This window comes from Dermacentor variabilis, chromosome 5 (assembly GCF_050947875.1).
Source record: "Dermacentor variabilis isolate Ectoservices chromosome 5, ASM5094787v1, whole genome shotgun sequence".
Classification (NCBI taxonomy): domain Eukaryota; kingdom Metazoa; phylum Arthropoda; class Arachnida; order Ixodida; family Ixodidae; genus Dermacentor; species Dermacentor variabilis.
Window position 1 is genome coordinate 204695141 of NC_134572.1, and position 27812 is coordinate 204722952.

Consider the following 27812-nt stretch of genomic DNA (forward strand, 5'->3'; position numbering starts at 1 on the left):
ATGACTAAACACTGGCAACTCCTCCTACTCGAGCCAGCTTTACCGCGACTGTCCTTCCCTTTCAATAAAATTACAGCTACTTTTCCCTGATAGAAACGCAAATTCCCTGAGCTTTCCCTGAGATTTTCCAGAGTATTCAAAATCCCTGAGGATTCCCGGTTTTCCCGATTGGTAGACACCCTGCTTTCGAACCGCGACCACCTCGGGTACGGCTCAAAGTATGAGTCAGACGTAAGCATTTAGAACGGGAGGCCAAGAGAGCTTCCGTAGAAGTAAAGCATGTTGTTTTGTTTTATTTTTGAGCACTCGGATAATTTTCGCGACTTAAGTTTCTTTCAATATGTAAGGTATGAGCTCTGTTTATGTTTTGTTTGAGAAGCTCGAGATTTGAAAGACGCGTTTTTTTGTAAACATGTAGTATCGCGAGGTGTTCATTAATAAGTAGATAGGCTTTCTTTTTTTGTGTGTGAGTAACCTGAAGGTCAAGGTCATTGTTGAGAGGCCTATGGTAACGCGTATGTGCTTTAGTTAACCTTTTTTTTATGCATTCTTTATTTTCTAAGGTTAACTGCGAAGGTTTTCAGTAAGTGCATCATTTGCATTGAGAAGCGTTCTTAGTTCCATTAGCGCATGTCCAGTGTGGACGGAAGGAAGCAGGTTCATGACTGGGTTGCTCGTGTGTTGAGGGCAGCCGTATTCTGACTTCTCTAGTACGCATGCGTGGAACGAGTTATTAGTAGACGCATTTTTTTCGGGTTCTGCGGAGTGCGTAAGTTACGCAAGTTTAGTTGTTCTTTTAAGTTACGTGTCCTGTATGGACTAGAGAAAGACACATGAGTAAGCTTGATGAAAACGTTTGCGTGCGACGCAAGTAAACGTTCAGAATAGTAAGCACAAGGCTAGCGCGCTTGTGATTACGTACTTGTGAAGATGGCCAGACTGTTCAGTGGCAACAGCACGTGAGATAAGTGTGCCACTGCGATAGGTTGGAAACATGCTGTTCCTGTAGTTAGGCCACTTAAGTTATGTTCGGCTGTTTTCATTATTTGTTTGCAACGACGACGACCTTTTGTTTTGCAACAACAATGTCACTCTGGTCTTGTCGGCATTCGGGAAGAAATGGATAGCTGTTTGGAAAGGTGGTTGAAACTGCTTTGTCAAAATTGAGGAAATAAAAGATCAGGGTTCATTTTGACTCAGTAATAGCCTGGCGAGTCAGGGGTGAAGAGCCTGCGCTTACATGTGCTGCAGCAATGTGTTCCTTTGTTTGTTTTACGTATGTTCTCCAGGGCCCAGGATCCCGAAGTTCGTCAAACGAGGCTCGACACCAGTACCCTGCAGGTTCTTTCAGCATTCCTCATGACCAGCGAATTGATTTCAGCGGCCATTCCGAACTTCCGGGGCGAGGACGAGCTGTTAGATACGGGAGCGTTTCCTGAGCCTACTTCAAGTTCTCCAGACCACATCGAATCGCACCACAGCTAATTAAGGAGCGCAGAAGCACGGATACCACATTCCTGAGGCGCGGCACGTGCAAACAAGTTGGCGGCCCCCACCTCGTGTGCCGCAGGTGCAGCTATTCACTGCTTGACTCTTCCCGAAAGTGAAGCGAGAGCCTGGCACTGTTCCAGGTAACTTGGGTCCAAGAAGCAAGACAGGTGTAATGCACCGTGAAACCCTGGCAGCGTCGCCCCCATCCGCCTATTGTGACGGCGCATTGCAAGTCAGCAAGGCAAGACCGCAGGAAGAAATAAGCCCTCGGACAATTGGGGACCAAGCAGCGACCCTCTCCGCCGGGTGTGACACCATCGCACGGGCGCCTACCATTGGCCGAAAATGACGACACCTGAGCGGGCTCACCGATTGGCCGAAAATGGCGTCACCTGAGCGGGCTCTCCCATTGGCCGAACGTGACCTGTCTTCAAGACACCGAAGGGCTTAAAAGACGCAGACCGAGAGCATTCCTAGAGCATTCCTTGATTCATCTCTTTCGTGCTTCTTGCTACGGGCCGCAGCGTCCAAGTTGCTGCCGGCCCGTAATGACTTTACGACTGTTGACTCTCACTGTAAATAATGTAAATAAACCTCCCAAGTTTTCATCCCGACGTCCTCCTCAACTCTTACACTGCACAGAACTTTCAGCTTTACGGCAATGCCGCACTCCCACGAGTCCTGCTCTATAGTCACCACTCTGCGGCACACTCGGCAAGCAGCAACATTCGGTAAACAGTTTACCATGTCGAGGCCAACGATGGTGTACGTTGTTCTCGACGCGTTTTCAAGACGGGGCTCACTTGTTAGGCACTTCACCTTGCGCTCCGTTGCTGAAACTGAGGAGAGTTCCGCTGTTTTTTCCTGTGCTTGTTGCTCAATCTAATCTCACTCCACTGCCGTGAGATACGCCGTGTCGATCCTCGCAGGGTCTGGTCAAGTGCGCATTTCCGTAGCACACGCACCTGTGACGATCGCCGCCCCACAATCTGCTACCAGGGTGTCCGCTGTATGGCCACAGTCCGCCATCGACATTGCAAGTGGCACCGACGTTTTCCGTAGCACAGGCAGAGCGCCAACGCCGTCAGCTGCTTTCGGGACCGCTGCGGTGACAGCCGCCACAATCGCCTCTTCCCGTGGTGTTGCACCTAACTCCTCGTTCGCACCATTGTTCTGCGGCGTCTGCAAGTCCGCTGGCCCGACAAGGTCATCAGACGTCACTGGTAGTTCTGATGCATCTTTTCGCTGCACCGCACACTTTATTTTACGCTTCCTGAATTTATGCACTGTACAGAATTTCCGTGCACGGTTTGGCATCTCAACTGAGTGATGGTTCAGGCAAAATGGCGTCGCCAACGCGCGGCGTTCCTGCACTCCAATCAGAAGGCGTTATTTATTCACGTGATGGTCGCAGACCAGCAGGATGGTGGGAATGTGCCTCTTGTTCTTGCCTGGTTGATCCCTTCTGAAGCAACCTTGAATGCTCGTTTTCGGCGGGAAAGGGAGCAGGAAGGACATGCTTTCGAACGAGACCAAAATGGCGGCGCTCCGTTGATCGGTTTCGAAATTGTGAGCGGTGCAAGATGGGGCATCTTCTATGCGTCTGGCAGACAAAAATGAGTGTCTCGCATGATAAATATCGCGTTCTTTTGCCCAAAGGCACGTTATTTCGCATTAATTTTTTTGTCAGCAAGCGCGTGATGATGTTTACATTGCGAAAATAACAAAACTGAAAAATCAACTTTTTAGCTATGTTTTTGTCTCCAAGACCCATGTACCCCCTTAAAACAGAAGGGCCTGGAGGCATGTGGTAGACAAAACTACTGACACTGCAGCATCCTCTTTAGAGAGTGTGCTATGAAATTATTGGGCTAATAACATGTAGGACAATGCTGTTCAAGATACCTAGGACTGCTTTGGTGTTGAAAAGCAGTTCTTCACCAAGAAACATAATGGGATGGAGAGGGACATGACAGCGCTAAGCTAGAGGAAAATACTTCTTTCACGATAGTTTCTGACCTGAAACAAACATATATTCACATAAAATTTCGTTTCAGAAACATTATCTTACAGATAACTAATATACAGTCAAACCTCGATATATCGAACACAGATAAATCAAATTATTACATATATTGAACACTTTCTATATTATCTAAACATCCACATACATTCTTTATTTTTTATTTCGAACAGGGTCGGACGTAAAATAGATATTGTTACGACGGGGTGCGGTTATTTAAAGATGAATTGATGAATCGGGGCAGCGCTGACACTGAGCCGCTGCAACGACAAGCGCACTTCGTTATCCTCTTCTTCTGTTCTCTTTGTAGCTTTAGCGTAACACTCCTCCCTTCACAGGCAAAGCCCACTGGGCGAGTAACTGTTACATCCACTCGGAATCACGGGGATGACAGCGTTTCAGGCGGGCGACGTGAACAAGCTGTGTCTCCTTAGACCTTTAGCCATTGTAAACAAGACCAGCAATTGAATAGGTTACATCACTTAGGCGATTGGTGATGATGAAAGGCCCAGTGTAACGGGCCAGAAACTTCTGGCACAGGCCGCGCTTGCGAAGTGGTGTCCAAAGCCATACTACGTCTCCTTTGTTGTAGGACACATTCTTACGGTGTGAATCGTAGCTGATCTTGGAGCGGTCATGGGATGCCCACGTACGGAGCTGAGCAATGCGGCATGCTTCCTCAGCACGGCAGAGAGTCTGGGCATTAGAAGAGTTCGCATGAGGAGTAAAAGGTAGAATGGTGTCAAGGAAGCTGTGGGGTGGTCTGACATAAAGAAGCTAGAAAGGACTGTAGCCGGTAGTTTCACGCTTTGCAGTCTTGTAGGCGTATGTGATAAAAGGTAAGATATCATCCCAATTTTTCTGCCTGGAATCGACATACATCGAAAGTATGTTGGTCAAGTTCTGTTAGTGTGCTCGACGAGACCATACGGGGTCGTGGCGAAACTACTAAAGATACGGGGTCGCGTGGCGAAACTGGCAAGCGCTGAGACGCAACAGCTCTTCGACTACATCGGCCACGAACTGGCAACCACGATCACTCACAATAACACGAGGGGGGTCCCTGACACAGTATGACGGAGGACAGGGGGAAGCTCAAAATGTCAAGAGCCGTGGCCGCTGGCATCGTTGTGGTTTCAGCATAAGGGGTCAGATGGTTGACGCAGACTATAATCCTACGGTTGTCGTTTGTTGAGCATGGGAATGGGCCGAGAAGTCCACTCCAACCATTTTGAAAGGAGATGATGGTGGCACCACAGGTTGAAGGAGTCCGACCGAAGCAGTATTAGGGCGCTTGAATTACTGGCACTTGTTATAACTGGCCACATACTTTTCTATATCCCGCCGCATACTAGTCCAGTAGAATCGGCCCTGAATCCGGTGGTATGTTCTGGTGAAACTTAGGTGCCCAGTGGTCGAGTCGTCGTGCATAGCACGGAGCATGTGGGTTCTCAAATTCTTAGGGACCACTGAGAGGAGGCAGGTGCCATCAGCTGCATAATTCTTCTTGTAGAGCAGGCTATCTTGAATGGCAAGGCCATTTTTACCTGTTGGTTGAGCAGCTGAGGCAAAGAGGGCATCCAGGCTGCGGTCGTCACAATGCTCTTCCCAGAAAGTGGCTAGGTCGGGAAAAAGAATGTAGTTGATGGCGGGCAGAAAGTCATCGAAATTGTCGGCGTCACATGCACTTGTTGGTAGAGGGAGCCTCGAAAGACAGTCTGCATCTGCATGATGTCGGCCACTCTTGTAACGGACTGCAAATTCAAATTCCTGCAAACGTAGCACCCATCGAGCAAGGCGGCCAGACGGGTCGCAGAGACCAACCAACCAACATAGTGAATGATCAGTAACGATCGTGAAGTTGCACCTGTAGAGATATCGGCAGAACTTCTGGACTGCAAAGACAACAGCGAGACACTCTTGCTCAGTGACGGTGTAATTCTGTTTGGCCTTGCTCAACAAACAGCTGGCATAGGCAATGGCATGCTCGGCATCACGAAAACGCTGGACAAGGACGGCGGCGAGGCCGATTCCACTCGCGTCAGTGTGCAATTCTGTTGGGGCAGAAAGGTCAAAATGGCAAAGTATGGGTCCGGAAGAGAGCAGGAACTTCAGTTGACGAAACGAGGAATCTCAATGTGCTGTCCAGGTGAAAGGGTTATCCTTGCGCAGCAATGAACTCGGAGGGTAGGCAGTGTCGGCAAAATTAGGTACAAAACGTCGGAAGTACGAGCAAAGACCCAAGAAGCTCCTCAGCTCACATTGCGGCTGCGGTTGTTTAAGGCCGTTAACTGCAGCGACCTCCTGTGCGTCCGGTCACACCCCCTGCTTGTCCACTAGATGTCCAAGTGCTAGCACCTCTTGTTGGCGAAAGTGACATTTGTTGGAGTTGAGGGTAAGGGTAGCTTGTTCAGGGCACGTCAGAACAATGTCCAGTCGATGGCTGTGCTCTGCAAAAGTGCGGCCAAAAATGACGACATCGTCTAGATAACACAAACAAACTTCCCATTTCGGGCCGCGCAGTACTGTGTCCAAAAACCTTTCAAATATTGCAGGCACATGGCACAAGCCAAACGGCGTGACTTTTAATTCAAGCAAACCATCATGGGTCACAAAAGCGGTTTGCTCTTTGTCAGCTGAATGCATGGGTATCTGCCAGTAGCCCAATCAGAGGTCTATAGATGAGAAGTAGGATGCGGAATTAAGGCAGTCGATAACGTCATCGATCAGAGGAAGTGAATAAACAACCTTTTTCGTCACAGAATTCGGACGACGGTAGTCGACAAAAACCTCCAGGACCCATCTTTCTTTTTCACGAGGATGACCGGCGCAGCCCAAGGGCTAGAGGAATCTTGGATGACGACCTTGGCTAGCATGTCGTCGACCTGTTTAGCGATGATCTTGCCCCCTGACCCGGACATGCGGTAAGGCTTCTGCCTGATGGGATGCGCAGACCCCGTGTCGATCCTGTAGCGAGCCCACGTAGTTGGAACGAGAACTTTGTTAGCATTCTGCGCGAAATCAAATAACGGCGCATGCTTGCTAAGGACACTGACCAGGGCTTGAGGCTTCTTGATCACTGACACTGACCAGGGCTTGATCATTTGGAAAAAAGCTGACGAGTCTTCAGGGACACCGTGGTCAGCCCCTCAGTAATCATGTCACGTGTCATCAGTTAAAGCGCCTATGCTGAGATTGGCATCCACTTCAAAACAGGCAATTTGCATACCACTGGGTAGCACAACAGACTGGGAGGCTAAAATAGACACCTACAGTGTGGCTGTTCCGCAGGCCACAGAGAGGACGCATCGAGGTACAAGCACACTTTTCTTCACAACCATTGAAGGCACAGGCTCAACAATTGCATCAAATGTATCACACCACAAGCAGCAGGAACAGGCCGGTAAGACGGCATCTTCACTGATGGTGACAGCGCATGAACAGGTAGCAGGTTGGTCGGTAAGAGGAGACAGGAAAAGCTCGCCAGTACCGCAGTCAACAGTGGCACCACACTGTTGTACGAAATCGAGGCCAAGAATTACGTTGTGAGTGGATCGAGCAAGCACTGCAAATCTGGCTTGATACACATTATCGCAGAAATAAATGTTCGCGGTGCACACACCAATAGGCTGGAGCAACTCTCCGCTCAAAGCACAACATGCATTAAGTGTCATCCCAGCAAAATATCACTTTACGGCCTAGTCGGGTTTTGAAATCCACGCTGATAACGGAGACACTCGCTCCTATGTCCACTAAGGCCAACGTAGCAACATTGTCCACTAAAGCACAAATCTTTATATGACACATGGTGACTGGCGGAGGCATAGGGGCATGTAGTTGATGATGACTGGTGACCTCACCTCCATTGGTCGCGCCGCCTAGTGTCCCGGCGGCGGTGAGCGAGATGTCATCGTGGAGATGGAAACCTGCGCTGGCATGAAGGCAGCGGCGTCAAGCTCCACACAGAAGCTCGTGAGTGGCTACGGTAATTCGCATGGTGGTTTGTCCTGCTATCAGAATCAGAAAGCCAGCATGTCCCATCGCCGTGCCGATCGCTACGCCGATAAAAAGTGCGCGGTCGCTCATGGGACGGTGGTCACGTGCGACGGCGATGAGGACAAAATCTGGCAATGTGACCGCAAATACCACATTGGAAGCTGATGGGGCACTCACGGGACGCACAGAAATTGTGAGTAGCAGGATAACTGGCACGGCCGTCCCACTCTTGAGAAACTGCAGGTGGTCTGGGTGAGTAACCATCGTGAAACTACACCAAATTTTCCCATGTCGCCATGCTTTCTTCGTAGTTTTAAAGCCACACAGACACAGTTCACACGAGGAAGAAGGCAATGTTGTTAAGCTGGGCAGTGGCTTTCCAGCCATTAACCAACTTGCGCGTTGGTAAAAGCTGAGCCATCTGTCCACGTCTTTCTCTGCTTTTCCGACGAAGGTTCTTGGTTCGATGTAGGGCTGCCAAGGGTAGCTGGAAGAAGGTGGCAGGTTGTCGCCGTCGTAAGCCATCTGTGGTGGCAGACCGGCAATTCGGTTACTTCGGCGAAGCTCCACAGATTGTGCTTCTGCGGGCGGTTCGTCGTCGTTCTTCGGGGGCGCCGTTGTTTTACCCCGCACAATCCACCAAAACTGTTACGATGGGGTGCATTTATTTAAAGATGAATTGATGAAAAGGGGCCGCACTGAAACCGAGATGCTGCAAAGACAAGTACACTTCATTCTCCTTTTCTTCCATTCTCTTTGTAGCTTTAGCGCAACAATATATCAAACGCTGCCACCCCAAACCACACGCTCTCTGTTGAGAGGCAGCAAGCCTTCCCGCAACACTTTCGAAGATAGCGGTGGTGTGATGGGCATTCCTGACTGCTGTGCACTATAGCTGCACAAATCAATCACTCCGAGGGCGCCATTTGAAGGTAGGGGCATACGCACGTGGCGGCTTGGCTAGTTCAACAACATCAACGACGGATTGCATTTGCCTCAATGACTCCTCCTCAGTGCCGTGCTCTGCACCTGCTGTGCCTCGTGAGGAATGGCGGTTTGCAACCACAAAGACGTGTGACAGCGCGTGCTCACTGATAGACACCTTGGCAGACACCGCTAATTACTTTGTTATCAACAGTGTTTGAAAATACTTCGATTGACAGACGTAGAGATCGGAACCGAAGTAGCAGCCAAACTAAGATGCAGCCGAGGTTGATCCCGCAAGCGCTGATGTTGCCCCGCTCCCAGCTTCAACTGGGACTGTAGCTGCTTTTGCCCTTCTGCGCCGCAACTGCGGCACGATAGAAGGCACCGGCCTATCGCTTGTGGATCATTTAGACTATATTGAGGACTCCGTGTTTAAGCATGTGGCTGCCAATAAGAAGTAGGCTACACTGTTGCAGTACTTTCAGCCAAAGAAATAAATACTTTGTGTGAAGCTTCAAATGAGTATTTACTGCACCACGATTGGGGCGCGATCTGGGATCGTTGTTTGGAGCGCACGATCAGTTGCGCCACGCGGACTCCGCGCAGATGATGAAGCCAGCATGGCCTAGGCTAAGTACGTACGGTGCACCCGTGTGCGTGCGGCGTAACCGAATGGACGTCCCGGACAACGATTTCCGATCGCATCCTTGGTCCATTGATTTGCAGAAGTTTTTTATGCGTTTCTTTACGTGATTTTATATATTCAACTATTTCGCGATCACCGCGCTGTTCGGTATATCGAGGTTCGACTGTATTTGCATACAGAGCTTCGCTGTGCTGATTTTTATTTCTTTAATATTTATTTATTTAATAGATATATACATGCTTACACAAGTATACAGAAAAGGTCCCAGAGCATGTGGCTGAAAGAGCACCTCCTGTGAGAAAATATATGCATTTGTGCAAATATACAGCATAAAAGAGCAATACAGTAGTCATTAGTGAAAATAATGACTACTGTATACATTAGTCAGTAGTCAGCAATACAGTAGTCAGCAATACATTAGTCAGTAGTGAAAAAATTATACAAAGTAAATGTAGTACAAACTGCAAAATAATACATAAGGTCAATAGCTAGTCGCAGAATTAAAACAGTAGTTTAAGGCCCCATTCGCAACAGAACAAACCAAAAATGTTTATGAAGGCTACAAATGAGAAAAAAAAGCTAAAGAAGAAGGAATAACAGGAAGGAAGTGAGCAGGAGTGAAGTGAATAGCTTAGATATGCAGATTATTTGGGCTATCTAGTAGAAAAGTGAAAATAATGTTTTCTTGAAGCAACCTAAAGACAAAGAGCACTTGACATCTAGTGGGAGGCTGTTCCAAGTAGAAAATGCTGCGAAATATCCAGATTGTTTTCCATAATTAGTGTGTATTAGTGGCAATAAGAAATTGTTGTTAGCTGCAAATCTTGTGAGGTTCAAGTTAACCAAAGTAGCCTCAGAAAATATATATACTGGGAGAGGATTACGTGCTACCTTATATAACATTACGGCTAGTTTATATTTAACACGATTTTTTACTGAAAGTATTCTTGCAGTAGCATCAGGGTGTCTACCAAGTTGACATTCCCAAATTCCCTGAGTTTTCCAGGTTTTCTCTGAGTGCCTTTGCGAAATTCCCTGAGTGACATTGAACTTTGCTTTACGTCAAGACAGGCTGACACTGTCGCAAAGCACCCGCAAAGCAATGGACTTACGGAGCGCTTCAACAAGACTCTCGCAGACATTGCTGAAGTACTAAAGCGCCAAACAGACGACACAAGAAGAGACACGGATGAGCGCTTTCCATGTAAGCGCTCATCCGTGTCTCTTCTTGTGTCGTCTGTTTGGCGCTTTAGTACTTCAGTAACATGCACCAACTAGCCCAACAAAAAGTTCTGCTGGGATATCTCGCAGACATGCTGTGCATGTATGTCAATGTGGAACACAAGAACTGGGACCAAATAATTACCCTATGTAACGTTTGCTTATAATACGGCTCAGCAAGAAACAACAAGAATGACGCCATTCAGTCTCCTCCACAGTCGAGAAGTGACTACAATGCTGGATGCTATGCTTCCTCATGATTCCAGCGATTCCGAGACTGATGCCGCAGATTTTACAGAGCGCGCCGAAGAAGCAAGACAGCTTGTGCACGCGCGCATAGCTAGCCAGCAAGACCGTGATGCCCAACGTTACAATCAACACCATCGATGCGTCGTCTACCAGCCCGGCCAAAAGAGTCCAGGTTTGGGCTCCAGTATGCCGCCGAGGCCTTGCAGAGAAACCTCTGCGCCGATACTTCGGACCGTACAAGGTTCTATGATGCCTTAGTGACGTCAACTATGAAGTCGTTCCTGACAGCCCATCCTGCTCGAGGCACCGTCACGATCTGGCTGAGACTGTGCACGTGGTGCGCATGAAACCTTATTTTGCTGAATGACATGGACACTCTCTGGTTTGCTGGACACCGGATGCTACCCGCCGAGCATCGGGACGATGCTGCTTCAGGAGGGGGGGCAAATGCTGCAACGGCATCTGTGCCCAACCACGTTGATGATGAAGACAACGACTTCGTGTGTGCAAGCGAGGCGCTAGAGAAGAAGCCTGGACTGAGCGCTTGCCCTAATTCTCTTGATTAAATACCGCTCTCCGCTCATGTCTCCAGTGAGCCGTGACAGTATATATATTTCGAGGTTGCTACCGACATTCCCCACAGCAAGCGTCACATAAAACATGGTAGTGCCTTCACCAAAGCGATACTCTGTAATGATACATATCATTCAGAAGCAAAATGGAAGTAATTTAGGTTATCAGAATCTTCAATTTGCCGTAAGCTTAATGTTTATGCTCGATTCCTTGCTATCACTACACAAAAATGGCAAAAACAGGTCATACCTACAAATGTGGACACCGTGACTGAAGGTGATATGAGCTACTTTTATCAATTTATAGCAAGCTCATTGGTGAGAGGCCTGAACTTTGTCACAAATGAGATTCTCAACAACTGGTGTATCAACCTCAACTCTCCTGACATACTCTCAGCCTGCGCACAATGCCTCAGTGTTGAATTTCACTGCTTTAAAGAGTGTATTTCGGTTTGGGTGAGGGACACCTGCATTCTGGCATCAGCCAACACATTGTTTTTTTGAGCTCAAGCTCCTTGAAAAAAGCAGTGGCAGGCTTCCTTTCCCGTTCATTCCTCAATACATAGGTCCTTTCTGATCTCGTCCTCCTTCCTCCGCGCGTTCACCCCACAGACCATTTGAAGCATTCGCTTCGTCAGCTGCACAGTCAACATACGATTTTTCGGACTCCCTAAGGACCGCGAAAACGTCCGTAAAATCGGCCAGTCCGAAAAAATGAATGCATTTCTTTTACTGCTATTAAAGGCTCAAATCGTCACAGGCACATCCGAAAAGGCCTACCAGCACGCTTATTAGGCATATCGGTGCCTGCACTGTGACAGGAGATGGCGGATAGACACCTGTATAATTAAGAGATACTGTGTCTCGCGACAATTGCCCCTTCCCACGCTAGTTATGCTTCACCGCGTAACACTCCTGTACTGAGGTAAAGTTGACTTTTAGATTATGCAACACGCCATACTTTCCGAGTTTTGAAGCCAATCGCGAGGACCACAAAGACGGAGTCGGTGCCGTTGCTTACCGCAGCGAATTCTTTCAATCAAAAACATGGCGCCCAATGGCAAGAAGCTTAATAGCGAACGCTGAAGCAGCTAGGCCTAGCGTTTACCACGGTGGCGAGATAATCACAACGGCGGCAGTGGTGGCTTTGATTAATGCCGTTTCGGACTTGCGGTCACAGCAATAGGTCCAGAAAATCGGACGGCGAGGGCTCTTGCATCCGAAATTTCAGACGTTCTTAGACATTGACTCAATGGGGTACGTGATGGTGCCGCGGAGCTGTCGGGCGTCCGGAAAGTCTGCCATTGACCGTACACTGGCAACTCCTCCAGCCGACGACACAACCTCAAAAGGCGATTCATTACGATCCCTCTTTGTTACGCGAGCCAGTATTACTGCGACTTTCGTTCCCTTTCAATAAAATTACAGCTAATTTTCTCTGATAGAAGCACAAATTCCTTGAGTTTTCCTTGAGTATTTCCAGACTATTCAAAATCCCTGAGAATTCCCGGTTTTCCTGGTTTTCCGGTTGGTAGACACCCTGAGCATGAGCTGAACGACACTATTTGGATGGCTTGATTCTGCAAATGCTGTAGTGGTGATATATGAGTTGGATATGTGTTACCCCACACTGTTGTGCAATAATTGAGATGGCTGTGAATAAAAGAATGATGCAAGGTTAGCAATGTTGGTTTGCTAAAATAATATCTAGATTTAGGCAAAACAGGGTGTCTACCAAGTTGACATTTCCAAATTCCCTGAGTTTTCCAGGTTTTCCCTGAGTGCCTTTGCGAACTTCCCTGAGTGATGCAGAACTATGTTTTATGTCAAGACGGGCTGGAACCATATCGCCCGATGCTGTCACTCCTTAGTAAGCATATGAAAATTCTTTTAAAAAAAAACCGGCTTAATCCAATTTGAATAATAAGGAGTAGTGTTTATGTTACTCAAAAAAAAAGAATAGAAGGGAGGGGTTAGTAAATTGCACAGCAAATACAATGCCTGAAAGAAATTGCAAATTGAGTCAGACATTCTCAAATACAAATAAAAAGGAGATGCATACAGAAGCAAATATTTTCGAATATGAGCTATTTATACTATCTGATAGCAAGCTCAGTGGTATGAGGCCCGAATTTTGCCCCAATAGAGATTCTCAACAACTCGTAAGTCAACCTCAACTGTCCTGACATACTCTCAGCCCGCGCACGACGCCTCAGTGTTGTGTTTCACTGCTTTAAAGAGTTTATTTTGGTTTGTATGAGGGACTCCTGCATCTCGGCGTCAGCCAAGAGTGTTTTTTGAGCTCAGGCTCCTTCAAAGAAACCCTCGCATACTTCATTCCCCGTTCATTCCTCAATGCGTCGGTCCTTTCTGTACTCGTGCTCCTTTTCTTGCGCGTTCGCACTACAGAACATTTGAAGCATACTCTTGGTCAGTTTACAGTCAACGTCCAATTCTTCGACCCCCTAAGGGCCGCGAAAACTTCCGAAAAATCAGGCAGTCCGAAAAAATAAATGCATGTCTTTTACTGCTCTTAAGGACTCAAATCGACACAGGCACGTCTGAAAAAGCTCTGAATGCCTGTCAGTACACTTATTAGGCATAACGGTGCTCCTACTGCGACAGGAGAGGGCGGGTGCACGCGTGTAAAATTAAGGAATACATACTGCATCCCGTGACGATTGCCCCTTCTTACGCTTGTTAAGCTTCACCGCAATACGTTTGCTAATGCTTCACCGCGCCACACCACTATATTGAGGCGAAACTACCTTTCAGGAACCAGCATTATGGAATGCGCCGTGCTTTCCGAGCTTCGAAGCTAATATTATTGCTGACAGCGGAGAAATGAAGAAACACGGCACATAACGGCAAGAAGCTTAATAGCGAACGTCGACGCAGCTAGGCGTAGCGTTGCCGCAGAGGTGGCGACGGCTGCCAGCGGATCTGCGTACGATAGCGCTGGTTCGAGGCGGCGAGGTAATCCAAATGGCAGCGGTGGTGGCTTCGATTAATGCCGTTTCGGACCTGCGGTCAACCAGAACATCCGGAAAATCGAACGGCAAAGAGTTCTTGCGTCCGAAATTTCAGAAGTTCCGATACACTGAATCTATGGGTTACGTGGTGGTGCCGCGAAGCCGTCCAAATTATCGGGAATGCGGAAAGTCGGTCGCTGACTCTACGCTGGCAACTCCTCCAGCCGACGACAGGACGTCAAAGACGATTCGTTACGATTCCTGTCTGTTGCTCGAGCCAGAATTACCGCGACTTTTGACCCTTTCAATAAAATTACAGCAAATTTTCCCTGATAGAGGCACAAATTCCCTGAGTTTTCCCTGAGTTTTTCCAGACTACTAAAAATCCCTGAGAATTCGCGGTTTTCCCGGTTGGTAGACACCCTGTAAAATTCTAATATCGGTAGAAATTTTTCGCTTCAAATAGGCGATATGCTTCATAAATTTTAAGTTTGAGTCGAGAATTCTTCCAAGAAATGAGCATTCATTAACTGCACTGATGTCAAGAGAGTTTAGGTTGACAGCTGGAATTAATTCTGGTGTCCTATAATTCGAATGAAAAAGCATAAAACATGTTTTGGTAGGACTTATTCTTAGCGATTTAAGTTGGCACCACATTACAATATTTTTCAGATCAGTGTTAGCTAAGTAGTCAGAGAAGTTAGTGAACGATCGATTGCAAGTAATGTAGTGTCGTGAGCGTAAAGGAAGGCCTCAGTTTCTGTTAAACAACCGGGTAGATCATATATATAAAGCAGGAATAGTAGTGGGCCAAGTACAGACCCCTGCAGGACCTCTTTATTGGTTATTCTGAAATTATAAAGTGAGGAACTAAATTACATGGCTTATTGTCTATCTGTTAGGTAACATTTTATAAGTGCTAATGGTGAGCTATCAATGACTACTGCCCGTAGTTTAGCAAGCAAGATGACATGGTTTATGGATTCAAATGCTTTGGATAGATCGATAAAAACTGATCCTGCATAGAAACCGGCATCTATAGCACTTTTTATTTTATCCATGAAAGAAAGTATAGTGCAGTCAGTCGAGCATCCTACCCTGGAGCCAAACTGATTTTGTGAAAGAATGTTAAATTTTGAGAAGTATTTGGTTAAGCGCTTTTCAATACATTTTTCGATAACCTTGCTACAGAAAGGAAGAATAGCAATAGGGTGATAATTAGAAATGTAGGAGGTAGGAAATGTAGGTTTTTCAATAGCAGAATAATTTTTGCTTTTTTTAGTTGACTTGGAAATACTCCAGTCTTAAAGATCAAATTGGTAATATGAGACAACGGGCGAGCAATAAGATGAGCTACTGATTGAATATTAATAGAACTGATTTCATTCCGACCTGCTGCTGTAACCTTTAAATCATGTATGACATTGATATGACATTGAAACATGTATGACGAGCCGTATGTAAATATACTGAATGATATCTATAGCGGCTCCACAGCCATCGTAGTTCTCCATAAAGAAAGCAACAAAATCCCAATAAAGAAAGGCATCAGGCAGGGAAATACGATCTCTCCAATGCTATTCACAGCGTGTTTAAAGGAGGTATTCAGAGACCTGGATTGGGAAGAACTCGGGATAAAAGTTAATGGAGAATACCTTAGTAACTTGCGATTCGCTGATGATTTCATTTCATTTCATTCCATTTTTATTCCTTAAAGACCCCGTAACGGGGTATTACATAAGGGGTGGGTTACACAGAAATAAGGAGAAACCATGTGTTAATCTATGGTGAAAGGTGATTGGTGACGTTTTCTATGAAAGTGGATGAACAAGGGATGGCAGCGGTGTCGCCCGGAAGGCCATTCCAGTCAGCAGCTGTACGAGGAAAAAATGACGTAGAAAAGGTAACGGTGCGTGCACGTGGGCGCGCAACTTGAAGAGGATGACCAGTGCGGTTAGATATGCATGTTGGTGGAACAATGTATGGCGGGATGCCCATCGAGCTATGAAAGAGTTTATAGAATAAACAAAGACTGGCGATACGGCGGCGACATGAGAGAAGGGGTAAATTAGATTCTAATTTGGGTGATGACACACTCACATCATAAGAATATGAACGATGAATGAATCTAGTGGCACGGTTTTGAAGTGACTCAAGGGCGTCTTGAATATAAGCTTGTCGCGGGTTCCAAATTGGTGAAGCATATTCCAATTTTGTTCGCACGAGAGTTTTATAAGCGAGCAATTTTACATTCTTAGGTGCGTTATGTAGATGACGTCGCAAAAATCCAAGTGTTTTATTTGCAGATGATATGACGTTAGTGATGTGCAAAGCCCAAGAAAGGTCATGGCAGAAAGTGACTCCCAGATACTTAAACGACTGAACTGCTTCGACAGGAACGCTGCTAATCGCATAAGAAAAAACAAGTGGAAAGCGGCGGCGGTTGAAAGATAAGGTTTTGCATTTGTGAAGGTTAAGTTCCATGAGCCAATCATCGCACCATTGCTTTACATGGTTAAGATCACTTTGAAGGGTTAATTGATCAGAGGCGTTGGCAACACTGCGATAAATAACACAGTCATCGGCAAACATTCGGATATTACAAGATACATGATTTGGTAGGTCGTTAATGTATATAAGGAATAAAAGCGGGCCAAGGACGGACCCTTGCGGAACGCCTGATGTTACTGGAAGGGAAGCAGAGGTAGCATTGTTCACAAAAACAGCCTGAGAGCGGTTATTTAAAAATTCACGGATCCAATTTATGATGTCGGGGTGAAGATTCAACAGTGAAAGTTTGAGTAGAAGGCGTTTATGGGGTACTTTGTCGAACGCTTTCGCGAAGTCCAGAAAAATGGCGTCAGTCTGAAAATTGCAGTCTAATTTTGCATGTAAGTCGTGCACAAACATGGCCAGTTTTGTTTCGCACGAAAAACCCCCGCGAAATCCATGCTGCGCAGGATTGAAGAAATTATTCGAATCGAGAAAGTCCATGATATGTGTGTAAATGACATGCTCCATGATTTTGCACGGGATACTGGTTAAAGAAATGGGTCGGTAGTTTAGCGGTGATTCTCTGATACCTGACTTGAAGACTGGAATGACCTTTCCGTATTTCCAATCAGCAGGAAGCTGGCCCGTGGAAAGTGACTGTGAGTACAGTAAACACAAAAATGATGCACAAATGTTTTGAGAGTTCCTTAGAAATTTTGAGTTAATGTTATCGATCCCGGCTGATGAAGATAGTTTAAGTTTGTCGATTATGGCAGAAATTCCAGATGCGACAAAGAAAATTGGCGGCATAACAGTTCCGAAGACATTGGAGTGTACAGGGGGTGGCATGTCGGTTTCTTTACTAAATACGGATGAAAACGAGGCGTTGAACATATTAGCACATTCAAAGTCAGTAGCCACTTCACCTGATTCTTTCGTAAGAGCGACAGTGGATGCGTGGTTTGCGTTTATAATCTGCCAGAATTTTCTTGGGTTGCTAGTCAGCATTTTCGGCAAGTCAGCGTGCATGCTCACTGACCTGGAGAGGCAAAGCAGAAGAGTGGGTCTAAAAATTAATCTGCAGAAAACTAAAGTAATGTTTAACAGTCTCGGAAGAGAATAGCAATTTACAATAGGTAGCGAGGCACTGGAAGTGGTAAGGGAATACATCTACTTAGGGCAGGTAGTGACGGTGGATCCGGATCATGAGACGGAAATAATCAGAAGAATAAGAATGGGCTGGGGTGCGTTTGGCAGGCATTCTCAGATCATGAACAGCAGGTTGCTATTATCCCTCAAGAGAAAAGTGTATAACAGCTGTGTCTTACCAGTACTCACGTACGGGGCAGAAACCTGGAGGCTTACGAAAAGGGTTCTACTTAAGTTAAGGATGACGAAACGAGCTATACAAAGAAGAATGATAGGTGTAACGTTAAGGGATAAGAAAAGAGCAGATTGGGTGAGGGAACAAATGCGAGTTAATGACATCTTAGTTGAAATCAAGAAAAAGAAATGGATATGGGTAGGACATGTAATGAGGAGAGAAGATAAACGGTGGCCATTAAGGGTTACGGACTGGATTCCAAGGGAAGGAAAGCGTAGCAGGGGACGGCAGAAGGTTAAGTGGGCAGATGAGATTAAGAAGGTTGCAGGGACAACATGGCCACAATTAGTACATGATCGGGGTAGTTGGAGAAGTATGGGAGGCCTTTGCCCTGCAGTGGGCGTAACCAGGATGAAGATGATGATGATGATTTCATCTGGGCCAGTTGGAAATAGGTACTATGATTGTAAGCATTGCTGAAATGATAGTTTGGTATCAGTGGTATGATCAGAGGAATGGTCACAGAAAAACTCATTAAATGCGTTCGCAATTTCTTCTGCTTGTTGATACGTGGCATCTGATGAATGAAGCTTACTTTAGCTCGATGGGGTCGGTTCAAGAAGGAATTTATCATTTTCCACTGCCGTTTTGCATCTGTGCCGGCTTCGGCTATTCTGAATTCATAATTCCTTTGGCTACCCTGAGCAGCCGGTTTAGCAAGTTACAATAGATCTTACAGCGAGTTTTGAGCCGAATGTTAAAAGGGCGTTGTTTAACTTTTCGGTACAGGCTATCCTTTTTACATAGGCTAGTTAGTCGACCATTGGTTAGCCAAGGGTTCTGTAACACTGGGACATATGTTCTGCATTTTACAAAGCTTGTAGAATTAGCAATACATTTCTTTATGTTCTCTGAAAAGTCATTAAATGCAGATTCAGCGTTTGACTCTGAAAACACAGAACCCCAATTTAGCTCACCAACGTGAGTGATGAAGTCTTCCTTATTAATCACAGCTTTATAGAATTCATGACAAAATGTATATAGTAGACAAGGAAGCTTAAGAAAGACAGGAAAGTGGTCAGTGATGTTAACTTCAAGTACACCGCAAACTGGAGGGCACATAAGGTTGGAAAATATGTGATCTACTAAGGTGGCCGAAGCCCCTAAACTACATCTAGTTGGAAGGGAAACCAATGATTCGAAGCCAAATCCATGAAGGCAGTTAGTGTAGGCAGTAGTAGCAGAGCTGCAGTCATCCAAAAGATTGATGTTAATGTCACCAAGAAGCACAACATTATTCCTTTCCGAAGACAAGTTACCAAGTATAATGTTCAGATCACTGCAAAAAGTGGATTTTGAAGTTGAAGGTGAACGATAAAGACAACCGACAATGGTCTGGCTCGCATCCTCCAGTTCAATCCGTACAGCTTCACAATTTGGCACTGAAAATTATATGTCATGTCTTCGTTTGTAACCCACATCTGGAGATGTAAATACAGCGACACCTCCATAGCTCTGATGAGGGCAGTAGCAATATTCCAAGGCATAAGAGGGAAAACCAAATAAATCATTATCTGCATCTGAAAGCCAAGTTTCAGAAATGCAGATGAGAGAAAATGTGTGGTCTAAAGATGCTAAACAGTTGCAGATTTCATCATGGTGTTTTTTTAGGCTTCGAGCGTTAAAGCGAATCACAGATAGGCACGGGTTCACAAAAAAGGTTTAAGTTGTTCAGTTGAAAAATAAGATGACATTATCGAACGCAACAAAATAGGTTAGTTCCTTGACCCTCCCATAGCTACCGGAAGACCAATAAATCACCCTCGGACAAGATACGAAAGACTCGACTGTCGCACGTCCTTCTTGCTTTTATTTGGCAGTTCTCGGTCCATAGAAATTGCCATCCTTCAGTGATTGAGCCTTTGCAAACAGCCCTTTGTTTTCTCTGGTCAGGTGATCATTAATAGAAATGGGAACATGATTCGGTCCTGCAAAGCTGAGCTCTTTTGAATTTAGGTGAGCCTTTCGTGCCTTAGAAACAAAATCCTGCTTCTTTGTCCTTGAGCAGAACAGAGCAATAATGTGCTTATTGCCCGTTCCTGACCTCCTTGGGATGCGGTGAACAACATCGATGTCGTCGTCAGAAATTGGACAACATATTTTTTCACTGTCAGCTTTCATGATCGCAAGACAGTTCTCGCCCTGTGTACATGCTACTCACTTGATTTCCACATTGTTTATTCTTGAGCGCTGCTCAAGTTCTGACAGGCATTTGCCGACTGCTGAAGTCTAGGGTTTGACAAAAACTCATCTGGCGAAGAAAGAACATGGCTGAATAAACGTACACTCACCAACTGAAAATACAGGGCTGAGTGCTTCATTCTCCATTTTTAGTTCTTTGTTAGCTGCAGTCAAAGTAGCATTTTGAGCTCGAGCTTCTTCAGCCATTGAGTTGAGCATGTCGGCACTTTTTATCAGAAAACCCATTTCACGTGTCAAGTCAACAATGTTTAGTTCTGTAGATAGCTTCAGCGAACACTTTTTTACAAGATAAGCGACTGCCTCGTCCCATCGACCCTTGAACATGGCTTCTAACTGATCAATTCGTTTCGCGAGCTCCACACAAGTAGGCATAGTGGCAAGCACAAAAATAATACGAGCACTTGGAGCAGCAGCAGTCACGGAAGAAACGGTAAACTGAATAAATGCTTGACCAGCAGCGGCACTAACCTGCAAAAGCAAGCTGAAAGTTTTTCCTGATGCTCGCAGTTTCCGGCCGTGACCACTGCTGCCAAATGATGCCAAGTCGATTCTGCCGTCCTTATCCCGACAAAAGCGTGATGTCAGGATCAGGAAAGTCAGTTTGTTTATTTCACCCAAGGTGGTGCTAGTTGCTTTGACCGAGGATGCTGGTACACTGTGTAACATTGGCGAACCGTGACTCACGATAACCGCAGTATGATACGGTTAGACATGGTTAATTGTAACTGCAGTTATCTTTGCCAGTGTAACAAGGGTATTAAAGGCAAAGTTTAAGCGTCCTCCAATTTTTGAAAAACAAATCTCTCATAACGTTCAAAACGTCGTTACAAATTAACGCAACGTGCTTCTTCAAAGTCATAATTCTTCTGAGCAACTTGCATTATCTCCTTGAAAAATATGGCACACTTTTTATGGCTTCTGAACATTTCCCTGGCAGTGCAGTTTTGTCCAATCAGGAAGCACACACCCAGATTTTGTACACTCGTTTTCCATCCACTCAGCATTTGCAGCTGCCACATCCTCTAATGTGGCAAGGGAGAAGGACTACTCACTTAGCAACAGGACAACTCCAAAGCATGACAGGCACGAATACAAGAAAGGCAGGTATCCACTCCATAGGGCTGCAAAATGGCACAAAGTGAAAGCAGAAATCTGAATATGTAGCTGCCACAGCTACATAAGCACCTGGCTAATCCAGTCTGGTCGGCAACATTTCAAATGCAAAAGCCGAAATGGGTGGGTTATAAGAGACATTAGTGTGGGTAGTTACAAATTTTGACCCCCTAGCTCCCTCAACCAAGACTGGTTTGTTAAGCACATATTAAAATCAGCGCCACACACGGAGATAAGACGATGACACAGACAGTGCATCACTGCTCGTACACAACTGTGTATTCAGTGTGAGCCCACGAGATCGGCATTTAGGCTTGCCAGCTGCAGTCCAAGATAAGCCACTGGCCAACATGCATACACATGTCCAGAATGTGCAATTTCAAGTCGCTCCTGGCGAATACAATCAACAACCAATATCTTTAGATTGAGAGGGCAGCACACGGACCTGTACTCCACTACTAAGGCCGCCAAGTCTAGCTCATGCACATGATCTACATGCTTGTCACTGATGAGGTCTGCTGCTACAAACATGTTGAAGCTGAGCTGTGTCATATTTTTACTTGGGCCAAAACTGGCACCCTGGTGCATTTGTTTTTTGTTTTCTTGTTTTTTGTTTTTTAAACGAAACCTACAAGGCATTGCTGCAAGGAAAATTTTTACTGTAAAGTACAGCTCTAGGACAGTGCAGTGAAATCATTATAGTAAACTAATCAACAATAGTTCTGCCAGGAAAAAGCAGTAACTTGGCAGACTTTTGTAAGGAATAGGGCCTCTCAAAAAATGTTCCTTACTGAAGATGCCTATAAACACTAATACATATGAAGGATGAATCCTTATAGGTTCTGCAGGCAAAATTTTGCAGCATTGCATCCAAAAACACTTATAACTTTCTTGCATCACACAGTCGACGTTTGTCATCAAAGCTGAAAAGCACTACACATGATATCATCATCATCAGCAGCAGCAGCAGCAGCAGCAGCAGCAGCAGCAGCAGCAGCAGCCTATTTTATGTCCACTGCAGGAGGAAGGCCTCTCCCTGCAATCTCAAATTACCCCTGTCCTGTGCCAACCGATTCCAACTAGCACCCACAAATTTCCTAACTTCGTCGCACCCCCTAGTCTTCTGCAGTCTTCTACTGCGCTTCCCTTCTCTTGGTAGCCATTCTGCCACCCAACGGTTACCTAATCTACGCATTACATGACCTTCCCAGTGCCATTTTTTTCTCTTAATGTCAATTAGAATATCGTCTAGACCCGTTTGCTCTCTGATCCAAATGGCTCTCTTTCTGTCTCTTAAAGTTATGCCTAGCATCCTTCGTTCCATCACTCTTTACACGGTCCTTAACTTGTTCTCAAGCTTCTTTGTCAGTCTCCAAGTATCTGCCACATATGCCAGCACCGGTAAAATGCACTGATTGTATACCTTCCTTTTCAGTGATAACGGTAAGCTTCCAGTCAGGAGCTCATAATATCTGCCGTATGCGATCCAACCCATTTTTATTCTTCTGTGAATTTCCTTCTTATGGTCGGGGTTCCCTGTGATTAGTTGACCTAGGTAAACGTACTTCTTCACAGGCTCTAGAGTCTGACTTGCGATCCTGAACTCTTGTTCCCTTGCGCAGTACACATGATAAGTGTGCATGTATATTTTCCCTTTCAGAAAAAATATTTTGAGAAAAGCCTTTATGCAGCATTGCAATATCTGTAGTTAGGAAAAAAATCCACAATGGTCAAGCAATTCACGGGTGACACTTGGCATGCACAATCTGACTGTTTTAGCCTCGTTCTTTGTTTGAGCAGCAACTGATTAGGATTACCTTCCTCCTGATTCCATCTGCTGCCTGTCCTCATCTTTATGAGTCACAAACAATTTTCAGCAAAGTTGTCTATAAATGTTTCTTTTTTTCTGTTTCTCCACACTGCTTAAGTAATGTGGGTTCTTTAAATTGATGATTGTATGCACCCAATAAAGCAGCATTTAATCTCATTGCTCTGTTTTTCAGTGACCATTTTGCAACTGAAGAGAATTTAAAATTAAAAATCAGCTTTTTTTTTTTTTTTTTTTTGAAGCATTGTAAGACTAGTGAGTTCCAAGAGATGTCAAAGTAACTTTGAAGCAACGAGTTAATATTTTTCAGCGATTAGCCCTCTACTGGAATGAATATCAAATAAAGAAGTTACTTCTTTGCATAGTATATACAGCAGAAACTCCTTGATACAATCCTGTTTCGTTCGATTTCCAAGTACCAACATTCGCGATCGAGAACACAAAAAATGACCCGATACAGTTGCACTTCTTTTTTGCCGATTGAAACATTCCCGGAAAACACTTTCAGCAGTAACCTCTAGTACAAACTCAAATTGCAAACATATGGCTCGTCTTCTGGCCACTATATCCCCTGTATACAAGAAAAGGCGCAAGCGATTGAGAACATAGCCACTCGGTTTCCCTACAGTACTCACCCACCTAAGTCACATGAAAATGGCAGCATACACTCCGTTTCCTGTTCTGGTACCAGCGAATCTCCTTATGGGTCGTTGCACACCACATTCAAAACTATTGCCACCAGCCTTACTGCGATAAGCTTCTTAACCTATCTGTGTCGCAGCATGTGTGGAGGAAGATTCGAAGGTTACTGTACGCTTTTAAAAGGTAATACTCCAAACAAGGCACCGTTCCCTGTTGCAGGCAGCCCCAAGTGAGCGCCAAGTTTTCGCTCGGGCGGAATTGTATTCTGGCGAAGTCCAGTGGCTAAATTTAGTTTTGGAAACACCACACATTACAAAAACGATGATGCGCATCTCAGGACATTCTGGCCTCACCAGCTCGACAAGCATCGGCGTCTCGTGCCACAATGATTCGCGCCGAGCACTCAAAACTTACTACCAAAGTGCCCCACTTAGAGGCTGCTGACGCATGCTGAATACGAGGAGCGTTAACGCAAGCATGCCGAAGCCTCACAAACTGCCTGCGTCTCGGGCCTCAGCAGCTCGGCGTCTCATGCAGTAACCATTTGCATTGCGTAGATGTCAACTACAGTTGAGCCTGCTAATTATTTGAGTCAATTTGGAGCATACGTTTATCCGGTTAGAACTTCTCATGCTTTTTTCTAAAACGTATGGACAAGGTTCTACTGTACTCAAAATCTTATTTTACTGAACTTGCATGTGCCTACTACGTGCACAGTGTCATAACAATGGGCTTTCTGTGCTGGCAGCTAAACTCATATGATGTCACAGCAGTGCAATGCTACATGTGGTTCATGACAGGGGTCAGAATTAATTTTGGCCTCTTGTGGTTCTTATATCTGAACTCAATGCTAGTTCTTGCATTCTACCCCAATGGGAATGCCTGACTCAAAATCAAGCCATCAGTCTTGCGTTTGGAAGCAATAGCCACAAGAGCAGGTTTTGCACATAGAAGAAAGCAATTTATCACTAGTGAAAAGTGACAGCAACAAAAGGCAACTTCGACACGTGACAGTGACTGGAAGGCATAATATGGCAAACATGGCAAAAACGGGCCAAAAGATGAAGGGAACAAACGACACGGATATTGCTTGCCATATTATGTCATCGTACCAACAAGCCTGTCTAGAAACTATTCTGCTGGCTGCATACAGGTGGCAGTGCTTAACTTAAGCACATATAATGGGCACAGCACCGGCTGTGTGGAGCCAACGCACCAAAGAAAGAGTGGATGCTGGCCCGGCCATAGTCCAAGATGGCTGACAGCAGGAAGGTCATGCCAAAGAGCAGGGCAGCCCCCAGGGTGAGCACAAGGAAGGTCTCATAAAGGCGCGAGATCAGCCCCTGCAAAGGATCATCCGCATTTGGCTACTCGCCGGCCTTCATTCATTCAGACCTTTAAAGTGGCTATCGTGCAAGCATAACATGAGACTCCTATTGCAGGAACTGCAATAACTCAAGAACTTGCATGTCAGTAAACACAAGACAGCAACAACATTAATAGAAGTACACTCAAACCCACTTATAACAATATTCAAGTACCACAAAAATTTCACTGTTATAACCGGGTTGCACGACAAAAATCAAAATAGGGGGATGGCAGAGCTGACATGAGAAAACTATAATGGCAGGGAGGCCAGTGCCCCTCCTCACCACCTTCCTCTATCTGACTGCTGATTATGTTCACTCGTTTAACTGCTTCCTGGGTGCTCAGATCGCGCGCAACAAGCCGCGACTGTCGGCATTAAAAAATGAGACTGCTATAACAACCTCAAAGAGGGGTTACGGGCGGCAAGCGATATGTGAGCTCCGTCGAGACATCGCTTTAGTGGCCCCAAAAGGGGCTTTTAAAAAAACGTGAGGAGGCTGCCGCAGCAGCCTGTTAGCTTGAGAAATCCAGAAGAAATGCTGAGGCAAGATCGCCACAAGCATGTCGCCACGTACTTCTCACTGGCTTGCACAAGAAAATTCTATGTCCGTCAGCCTTGCATGCTTTACACGAAGCTTGCAGACGTGTTTCAGGGGCAGAAACCTCGCGGCTTACAAAAAGGGTTATACTTAAATTGCGGACGACGCAACGAGCTATGGAAAGAAGAGTGATGGGTGTAATGTTAAGGGATAAGAAAAGGGCAGATTGGGTGAGGGAACAAACGCGAGTTAATGACATCTTAGTTGAAATCAAGAAAATGAAATGGCCATCGGCATAGGGGTCTTGCCATTGTTGGGCAAGACCCCTATCAGCCGCGACGGTGGAGTGGACACGAAGGTGTTGCAGGCTTGGCTTTCTAGTACCAACACAAAGATATCGTCGACACGACATGAAACCGCATCTTTGGTTGTCAACTCTCAAGTTCACCAAAATGAAATTTTTGTAATTGATATTCGTATTTTCCAATTGCTTGATATATCAGAAAATTTCCAGCCCTTTTCACACTACAAAAATTTAGTCGGTGACTTTACTTAATTGCAAAAAGGATGAATTTCAGTCAAAGTTCTGATATAATGAAGTAAAGGGCCACTTTTACCGACTTGGTTAAAATGAGGTTTAACTGTACTGTGAAATCAGGTGTGATAAGACAATGAAACAGTTACTTGTTAATATGCATTGATCCTCAAAGCTGACTCTCGTTGCTTCAAGCAGCATGTATTAACTCAGGCAAATAATGAATGAAATAGGTTGCTCAATTACACTGTAACAACATGGCGTCTTAATTCAATTTCAAAGATTGTCAGTGGTATGATATCTCCACATGTTGTATGGTGTCAAAGTGATAGTACAGTCAAACCCATCTATAACAATACCGGTTTTAACAATATTTTGGTTATAACAATGAGAAGCTGCTGCACCGTCAACCTTTCTTTGTTTTCTATGGTGAAATAACCTGCTTACTTCAATGCCTCAATACCGCATTATCGGTTATAACGATGAAGTCTGGCTGCTGGTGTGCGTGCCAAAAGGTAGTGAAATGCGAAATCCTTGAAAAGAAAATTGGCAGTGCCTTAGCTTGGCTATGCCAGGATATACTTAGCGAAAGCTAAGGCATAGCGTGGTTAGCTTTGGTTAATCTTGATTGCAAGTCCAGGTGAGTCAGTTGTCTAGCTATGTTGCGGCGTTCAGCCAGTCATACGGCGCGCTGTTCGTCTGTTTCCTGGGCGATTCATTTTTTTATCATCTCGTTTCGATGTCGATTCCAGGCCTTCTCCTGCTTATCAGAATTGTCGCCGTCCATACTGCTGCCTCAACTGCCTCAACTGAGCTCTAATTTTCAATCCTCCGGCATGTTATCAGGCATGTGACACAGCTGGCAAAGCGAGCGGAGGCAAGCTCAATGACGAAGAATGCGGTGTGACGTCATACCAAATGGCGGCGGCAGAAAGGCACGGCACGGCGCAGCGGCGGAACACCTGTGGCACAGTGCTACTAGCGGCGTATGCGTGGTAGTGACTAGGGAGCAAGAGAGAGAGAGAAATATCTGCGGCGAGGTGCGCTTTGTGACGTCATGTGCCTCCTCGGAGCACCAACACGGCGAAATCACAAGTTCGCGGCTAGTAAAGCTTTCGCTTCGAAAAAGAAAACGAGCAATTCGAACCGCTGCACGATGGCCTGATGTCCCAACAGCTGCCATGCACTCATTTTCCAGCTTTCTCCACGTGACTCCCTCGTGTTGCCCTTCCACACCTCTGGACACAAATGGGCTGTACCCATAGCTCTGCGCTGCACTACCCTCTCAAACACGAATTGTCATCATCGTCATCAGCCTGGTTACACCCACTGCAGGGCAAAGGCCTCTCCCATACTTCTCCAACTACCCCGGTCATGTACTAATTGCAGCCATGTCTTCCCTCCAAACTTCTTAATCTCATCCGCCCACCTATCCTTCTGCCTCCCCCTGCTACGCTTCCCGTCTCTTGGAATCTAGTCCGTAATCGCTAATGACCATCGGTTATCCTCTCTCCTCATTACATGTCCTGCCCATGCCCATTTCTTTTTCTTGATTTCAACTAAGATGTCATTAACTCGCGTTTGTTCCCTCACCCAATCTGCTCTTTTCTT

At 45.7% G+C, this 27812-nt stretch overlaps 1 protein-coding gene across 8 annotated transcripts in view; it reads right to left on the minus strand.

Moving 5' to 3' along the window:
* lili (LMBR1-like protein lilipod) overlaps positions 1-27812 on the minus strand; it is a 306045-nt gene that overhangs the window by 164355 nt on the left and 113878 nt on the right. For all 8 annotated transcript variants that reach the window (XM_075693928.1, XM_075693931.1, XM_075693930.1 and 5 more), the window contains 2 exons: positions 24976-25102; positions 21229-21297 (listed from right to left, as the gene is read on the minus strand). In XM_075693928.1, coding sequence (XP_075550043.1) covers positions 21229-21297; positions 24976-25102 — 196 coding nt within the window. The remainder of the gene's footprint in view (positions 1-21228; positions 21298-24975; positions 25103-27812) is intronic.